General features: G+C 46.5%; 1 protein-coding gene across 1 annotated transcript in view; it reads right to left on the bottom strand.

The window, feature by feature from the left end:
* The window catches only part of Ptprh (protein tyrosine phosphatase, receptor type, H), a 46,564-nt gene that overhangs the window by 12,657 nt on the left and 24,995 nt on the right, over window positions 1–8,912 (bottom strand). Inside the window, 3 exon segments of the mRNA NM_001191945.1 lie at window positions 483–749; window positions 4,826–5,104; window positions 8,392–8,658. Coding sequence (NP_001178874.1) covers window positions 483–749; window positions 4,826–5,104; window positions 8,392–8,658 — 813 coding nt within the window.

The raw sequence follows: 8,912 nt of genomic DNA, 5'->3' as shown, positions 1-8,912 counted from the left end.
ATCCAGATCCCTGGAGCACAGCTCTATTTGCTAGTTTCAGGTCAATAAAGAAAAAAAAATGTATGTGGATCCGTGAGGTGGGTCAAGGCGTGAAGGTGCTCACCAGCAGGCCCAAGGAACTGAGTCAGATCCCTGTGACCCACGGGGCAGAAGGACACAAGGGAGTCCTGTGGTTTGTTCTCTGACCCTTACAGGTGCACTGTAGCACACGCACAAATAGATAAGTATGTAAATATAATACGTAAATTTTTAGTGTAGCTGCTATGTGAGCCACACCTAAGATTATCCTCTGGGGTCACATGCATACACACGTGTGCACATGTAACTGCACACACAGGTACACTCTCAGAAAGACAGAGATAGGAAAATCAGGAAACAAAAGGCAGGCAGACCAAAGCAAAACAAAATAAACAACAACTAACAAACAAAAACCCCATGGCATGTCTTCAGGGCAAGATTTGTCTCTGGGACTCTCCACTCACCTGTACTCTCTGTGCGGCAGGTTGCAGGGGCAGACTGGACCTTCAGGCTATTAGAGACAGTCGTGACGGTAGCTGTATAGGACTGAGCTGGCTCAAGATCTAACACGGTCATGCCCTTCCCACACAAAGATCCATTTTGGGAGCTCCACTTCCTGCCCACTTCCACCTCAAAGGTCTCATAACTCCCAGATGGGCAGGACCAGGTCAGGATGATCCCATAACCCCCAGAAGTGCTGATGCAGGATGTGATGTTGACAGCAGCTGGTACTAAGTAAAGAAAACGAGAGGAATCAATAGGACCTACCCACAAAAGGTGGTTGGTTTTGCATGCCCAACTCTCTGAGAACTAGTCTATCCCTTAGTCCTCAAACTCAAACACCTCATCGTCTTTTGTCTCCAAAGTCCTTTCAGACTACAGCCCCCACAATGCCTTGGAATCTGTATTACTGAATATATAAGGTCACAACCCCATGGCATTATGGAATTTGTAGTCCACTCACATTTTTTTCCTTTAGAAATATTTTAGTTATGTATCTGCATTATTGTCTATATAGGGATATGTATTTGTGGGTAGGAGTGCCCACTGGAGCCAGAAAAGGGCATTGGGTGGGGGATCTTGAGTTAAAGGTGTCTGTGAGGCCTTGGACTTAAGTGGGGAGACCTGAGATCTGTAAGAGCAGTGAGTGGGTGCTCTCAACTGTTGAGCTGTCTCTCCAATTCTGCTGCTCCCTTCTTGCCCATGAGGTTGAACCTAAACCCACTATATCTACAAAGAGAATGGAGCATATCACCTGTGGGGACCTAGAGGCTTTGTATAGGACTAGGCACATTGTTCCTCTCTGCCCACAAGCTGAAGTTGCACAAAGTGCCAGATCTGAGAGTCTCGACCTCATTCAAAGACTCCTTGGTATTATCTTTGGATTTGGTTTCATGTCCTGCAGGATCTTGCTTTCCCTGGGTCTCTTCTTTACTGCCCACTAAACCCAGTAAGCATAGAAGTGAGAATAGGGGTCCTTAGGAAGACTCCATATGAGGGTCACTGAGCTCTTGGTATAGTTTTTATTCTATAGATCTGTCACCTCATTGGAAGCTGAAATTGAACAGAGCCCTAAGGGTTGTGTCCACAGCCAACCATGGTGGTTAACACCTGTAATCTTGCCTCCACCTCACAAGTGCTGGGACCACCCAGCTTCTAGCTTGTTTATTAATTTTTAAATTAAGATTTTTAGAGAATATTAAGTAATGAGGGAGAGGCTGAGACAGGTGATTAGCCATGAGTTTGTGGATAACCTGGGCCACATTGTGAGAATCTGTCTTGAGGTAAGTGTGTGTGTGTGTGTGTGTGTGTGAGAGAGAGAGAGAGAGAGAGAGAGAGAGAGAGAGAGAGAGAGAGAGAATGCCTCCTCAAGCTTGAGGCTTTGAAATCCCCATCTCAATAAACCAAGTCTGGCCCCTTGGCATGATGAGCTTTGTGGTCCAATTACCTTTCCTGCCACATGAAACAGCTGACAGTGAACATGTTAGTGTCTGAGGAATGGTATTGAGCCTTCCTGACTCCAAAGAGCCCATTTCCCAAGAGTTTAAAAAACAAACAAACAAAAACAACCCTACAACCAACAGAACCTATACTTTGAAATTTCTGCTTGCTGAGGAATGATAATTTTTAGGAATAAGGCTTATAAATCCAAACTATAGGGACACCAGTGTAGTGGCTTGAATGAAAATGGTCCTCATAGGTTCACGTATTTGAAATCTTAGTCATCAGTTGGTAGGTAGTTTGGGAAAGATAAAGAGGTTTGGCCTAGATGGAGGAGATGTGTCACTAAGAGTGGGCTTTGAGATTTGAAGAGCCCTAGCCAGGCTCAGAGTCTCTCTCTCTCCATCAATACTTAGTATTCTCACTAAAAATCTTAATTTAAAAATTAATAAACAAGCTAGAAGCAGGAGGCAAGATGATCAATTCAAGGCCCAGCTGGGCTACATAAGACCCCATGTCAGCAAATAAACAAGCATAAGGCTGACAGTTTGAGTTTGATTTCTGTGACGCACAGGGGGGAAGGAGAGAAACGACGCCTGCAAGTTGTTCTCTGACCTTTGCACACCCAAACACAAATAAATAAATAAGTAAATATATAGAAGAGTGGACTGGGGGCTGAAAGAAAAATAAGGAGCTGGAGAGAAGACTCAGGGATTAAGAGCACTGACTGCTCTTCCAGAGGTCCTGAGTACAGATCCCAGCACTCACATGGTGGCTCACAACCATCTGTAATGGGATCTCACACATTCTTCTGCTGTGTGGGCAGACAGCAACAGTGTACTTATATATAATTTTAAAAAAATCTTAAAAAAAAAGAAAAAGAGAACACAGGTACGAACCCTCTCACCTGTGGTGGTACTGAGATTCTGATGGGTACAATTGACCCCATTCTTTTGACCCAGTGGCAGAGCTGGGATGACTCAGACCTAGAAAGCCCAACATGGAAGCCCAGTTTGCCTTGAGCTCTCGGCATGTGGCTGGATGTCATGAGCATGCTGCTGAGAGTTAGTGCTCAGAGCTCAGAAAAGGTGACCAGTGCATTCCTAAGTCAGAGCTACCAAGGCATGGTGCTGAGGTCTGTGCACCCAGCACTCAGGAAGCTGAGGCAGGAGGATTGATACACATTTGAGGCAACAAATGGATACAATGGAATCTCTTGTCAAGAAAAGAAAGAGACAAAACACAACGATATTGAAACAAACGAAGGTATGCCCCCAAGTCCTACTTACTGCTTTGGAAATCATACGTTCTATGTAGTAAGGAGAGGTTCTAGGCCTTCAGGAGTCTCTGATGCAAGTACTGGGAGACACAACTGAATCTGGGCAGTTCCAGAACCTTCCAGGAATCTATGACGGTCACCTTAGCTAAGACTCCCACCAATGGGAGACATGGTGTATGAACCATCTAACTCCTGTAACCAGGACTTAATGTGGATCACACATCAAGCAAGACAAAAGTTCTTATATGTACAATTGGTCCTGACCACCACATGTGCTGGGATCAGGTGGCTCAGAAATCATGGGAGTGACTAAGGAATGGCTGGTCCAGCTTGAGACCTATGCAATCCCTGACACTGCCTAGAGACCCAGAGGCGGGAGGACCTGCAGACCTAAGGGAGAAAATGATTCCTAATGATATTCTGTAAATCCATAAATTGGCAGCTAACCCAGATGTCTTAAGAGGGGCTTGACCTAGCAACTAATGGAAACAGATGTAGAGACCTGCAGCTAAACATTAGGTGGAGGTCTCTGAATCCTCTGGAAGATGGAAAAAAGAATGGGAGGATAAGGGGGTACAAGGAAGCACCCCACAGAGTCAATGTAGCAGGGAGCAAAGGACTCAAGAGACTGAAGAGACAACCAGGGAACCCCCAAATGCCTGACCTGGGCCCTCTGCCGTGTTACACTTGTTACCTTGATCTTTCTCTGGGTGTCCTAACTGTTGGAGTAGGAGCTCTCTCTCACTCTCTTGCCTGCATTAGGAACCCTTTAGTCCTACTGTGTTGCCTCTTCCAGCCTCAATATGAGGTGAGTGCCTAGTCTTACTGCAGCTTGATATGCCATCTGTGGTTGATATCCATGAGGGGACCATTCTGTTCTGAAGAGAAACAGAGGTGCAATGGATGGAGAGGTGGGAAGAACGTGAGGGTCTAGAAGGAAAGGGCTGGTGGAAACTGCAGTCTGGAAGAACAGAGAAAGGAAAAGTGAGGCAGAGAGAGAGATGGAAAGAGAGTAGAAAGGAGAGAAAATCAATGTAAGGATAAAAAAGTCTCTTATGAACGTCAATGTTTCCTCTCTCTTCCTCTGTTTTAGACTGGACAGAAGAAAGCAAGGCTTAAATATGTGTCCCCATTCACCTTGTCCCACCTTCCTGGAAGTTCCCAACCACCCTCCCCTACCTACCATTAAGGGCAAAGGCATCAGCCACCAGCCAAGAGGCAGGAGAGTGGGGTAGCAGGTAAGAGCACCTAGATGTCAGTCCAAACACTCCAAGATGTCAACACTATCTGATAAATCCTGAGAAATCTACTCCTGGCTCCTTGGACACTATATGCACCTGTGCACTTGCACGCATGCACACAAAGATCTAAAACATGTAAAATTAAGTAGACACATTCCTATTAAAAATTCCAGTCTGGTGTTATGATGCACACCCATAGTCCAGGCACCTGGAAGGACTGGCACAAGAGCTGTGAGGTCCAGGTCACTGTGGGCTACATACTCAGAAAATATTAACAAATGGAGACAGGGAGGGGGATGGAACAGGGAGGACGCAGAATCTCAAAGGAAATAGTGTCTGCTCTCACCTGTTGTGGTATTTTTTGTCTCCCAAGTGCTGTAGACGCCATCCTTCTCCACTCTCACAGAGCATTCATATGAAGTCCCAGGATCAAGTCCATCCACAGAGACTCTGGTGTCTTTTGTATGCCGGGTCTCATTTTGACCATCATATCTGATGCACTGCGCCCAGTAGGTGAGGTCCTGCGAGGAGGAGTTCTCAGGAGGGTCCCAGCTCAGGCTGATGGAGGTCGTGTTCTGACCTTCGACCCTCAGGTTTCTCACTGGGTTTGGAGCTGAAATGGGGAAAGAAACGGAAGTCAGGTGTTGGTCCTGGCCCTCAATTTTCTGTGTCTTCAGAAGCCATGGACCCAGTGGCAGAGCTGGGATGACTCAGACCTAGAAAGCCCAACATGGAAGCCCAGTTTGCCTTGAGCTCTCGGCATGTGGCTGGCTGTCATGAGCATGCTGCTGAGAGTTAGTGCTCAGAGCTCAGAAAAGGTTACCAGTGCATTCCTAAGTCAGAGCTACCAAGGCATGGTGCTGAGGTCTGTGCACCCAGCACTCAGGAAGATGAAGCAGGAAGATTGCTACACATTTGAGGCAAACATGGAACACATAGGAATCACCTGTCAAGGACACAAGAAAGAAAAAGCAAAGAAATTAGAACAAATGAACGTATGCCCCCAAGTCCTACGTTAGTGCTTTGTAAAATATGAGTTCTGTATAGAAATGAGAGGTTCTAGACCTTCAGGTATCTCTGATGCAAGTACTGGGAGACACAACTGACCTGGGAGGGTCCATCTCCAGAACCCAATGCAATGGAAACTTCCAGGTATCAATGAGGGTCCCCTTAGCTAAGACTCCCAGCAATGAGAGATCTGGATTCTGAACCATCTAACTCCTGAAACCAGGACTTAAAGTGGATGGATCAGACACCAAGCAAGACCAAAGTTCTTATATGGACAATTGGTCCTGACCACCAGATATGCTGGGATCAAGATGGCCCAAGAATTGTGGGAATGACTAAGGATTGGCTGGTCCAGCTTGAGACCCATGCCATGAAAGGAGGCCCATCCCTGACACTGCCTAGAGACCCAGATCTTGGAGGGCCCAGAGACCTAGGAGAGAAAATGATCCCTAATGAAATCTACTGTTTTCATATATTGGCAGCTAACCCAGTTGACTTAAGAGATGCTTGACCCAGCAAGTAATGGAAACAGACGTGGAGACCTGTAGCTAAACATTATGTGGAGGTCAGGGAATCCTGTGGGAGATGGAAGGGACGATGGTAGGATCAAGAGGGACCAGGGACACCACAAGGAAACACCCCACGGAATCAACAAACCAGGGACCAAAGGGGCTCACAGAGACTGAAGAGACAACCAGTGAACCCACAATGGACTGACCTAGGTCCTCTGTAGGTATGTTACATTCGTGTAGCTTGATCTCTTTCTGGGTGTCCTAACTGTTGGAGTAGGGGCTCTTTCTCACTCTCTTGCCTGCTTTAGGAACCCTTTAGTCCTACTGTGTTGCCTCTTCCAGCCTCAATATGAGGTGAGTGCCTAGTCTTACTGCAGCTTGATATGCCATCTGTGGTTGATATCCATGAGGGGACCATTCTGTTCTGAAGAGAAACAGAGGTGTGATGGATAGAGAGGCGGGAAGAATGTGAGGGCCTGGAAGGAGAGGACTGGGGGAAACTATGGTCTTGAAGAACAGAGAAAGAAAAAGTGAGGTAGAGAGAGAGAAAGAGAGAGAGAGAGAGAGAGAGAGAGAGAGAGAGATAGAGAGAGATGGAAAGAGTGTGGAAAAGAGAAAATTAATGTAAGTATACAAAAGACTTTCATGGTTGGGGATTTAGGTCAGTGGTAGAGCGTTTGCCTAGCAAGCGCAAGGCCCTGGGTTAGGTCCCCAGCTTCGGGAAAAAAAAAGAGAGAGACTTTCGTGAAGATCAATGTTTCCTCTCTCTTCTTCTGTTTTAGATTGGTCAGAGGAAAGCAAGCCTTAACTATGTGTCCTCATTCACGTTGTCCCACCTTCCTGGTAGCTCAAACGACCCTCCCCTACCTACCATTAAGGGACAAGGCATCAGACACCAGCCAAGAGGCAGGAGAGATGGGGTAGCAGGTAAAAACACCTAGATGTCAGTCCCCAGCACTCCAAGGTGTCAACACTATCTGATAAATTCTGAGAAATCTACTCCTGGCTCCTTGGACACTACATGTACCTTTGCACTTGTACACATGCAGGCAAAGCTCTCACACATGTAAAGTAAAGTAGATACATTCTTTTTAAAATTCCAGTCTGTGGTACAACCATTCTGGAAATCAGTCTGGAGGTTCCTCAGAAAATTGGACGTTGAACAACCTGACGACCCAGCTATACCTCTCTTGGGCATATGCCCAAAAGATGCCCCAACATATAACAAAGACACATGCTCCACTATGTTCATAGCAACCTCATTTACAATAGCCAGAAGCTGGAAAGAACCCAGACGCCCTTCAACAGAGGGAGGGATACAGAAAATGTGGTACATCTACACAATGTAATATTACTCAGCTATCAAAAACAATGACTTTATGAAAGTCATAGGCAAATGGAGGGAACTGGAAAATATCATCCTGAGTGAGGTAACCCAATCACAGAAAAACAAACATGGTATGCAGTCCTTGATAAGTGGCTATTACCACAAATGCTTGAATTACCCTAGATGCACAGAACACATGAAACTCAAGAAGGATGACCAAAATGTGAATGCCTCACTCCTTCTTTAAAAGGGGAACAAGAATACCCTTGGGAGGGAATAGGGTGGCAAAGTTTAAAACAGACACAGAAGGAACACCCATTCAGAGCCTGCCACACATGTGGCCCATGCATATACAGCCACCAAACTAGATCTAGAGATGGATGAAGCAAAGAAGTGCAGGCCGACAGGAACCGGATGTAGATCTCTCCTGAGAGACACAGCCAGAATACAGCAAATACATAGGCGAATGCCAGCAGCAAACCACTGAACTGAGAATAGGTCCCCCGTTGAAGGAATCAGAGAAAGAACTGGAAGAGCTTGAAGGGGCTCGAGACCCCATATGTACAACAATGTCAAGCAAACAGAGCTTCCAGGGACTAAGCCACTACCTAAAGACTATACATGGACTGACCCTGGACTCCAACCTTATAGGTAGCAATGAATACCCTAGTAAGAGCACCAGTGGAAGGGGAAGCCCTGGGTCCTACCAAGACTGAACTTCCAGGGAACGAGATTGTTTGGAGGGTGGTATATGGGGAGAGGATGAGGAGAGGAAGCCCATATAGAACGGTAGGGAGGGTTAGGGGGATGTTGGCCAGAAAACCAGGAAGGGGAATAAAAATCAAAATGTAAATAAGAAATACTCAAGTTAATAAAGATAAAAAATTTCCAGTCTGGTGTGATGATGCACACCCATAATACAGGCACCTGGAAGGACCGGAACAAGAGCTGTGAGGTCCAGGTCACTGTGGGCTACATACTCAGAAAATATTAACAAATGGAGACAGGGAGGGGGATGGAACAGGGAGGACGCAGAATCTCAAAGGAAATAGTGTCTGCTCTCACCTGTTGTGGTATTTTTTGTCTCCCAAGTGCTGTAGACTCCATCCTTCTCCACTCTCACAGAGCATTCATATGAAGTCCCAGGATCAAGTCCATCCACCGTGACTCTGGTGTCTTTTGTATGCCGGGTCTCATTTTTGCCATCATATCCGATGCACTGCGCCCAGTAGGTGAGGTCCTGCGAGGAGGAGTTCTCAGGAGGGTCCCAGCTCAGGCTGATGGCGGTGGTGTTCTGACCTTCGACCCTCAGGTTTCTCACTGGGTTTGGAGCTGAAATGGGGAAAGAAACGGAAGTCAGGTGTTGGTCCTGGCCCTCAATTTTCTGTGTCTTCAGAAGCCATGGACCCAGTGGCAGAGCTGGGATGACTCAGACCTAGAAAGTCCAGCATGGAAGCCCAGTTTGCCTTGAGCTCTCGGCATGTGGCTGGCTGTCATGAGCATGCTGCTGAGAGTTAGTGCTCAGAGCTCAGAAAAGGTTACCAGTGCATTCCTAAGTCAGAGCTACCAAGGCATGGTGCTGAGGT

Source organism: Rattus norvegicus, chromosome 1, assembly GCF_036323735.1.
Source record: "Rattus norvegicus strain BN/NHsdMcwi chromosome 1, GRCr8, whole genome shotgun sequence".
Taxonomy (NCBI): Eukaryota; Metazoa; Chordata; class Mammalia; order Rodentia; family Muridae; genus Rattus; species Rattus norvegicus.
Note: the sequence above shows the minus strand (reverse complement) of the source record. Positions and strands in the feature narration are given on the sequence as shown.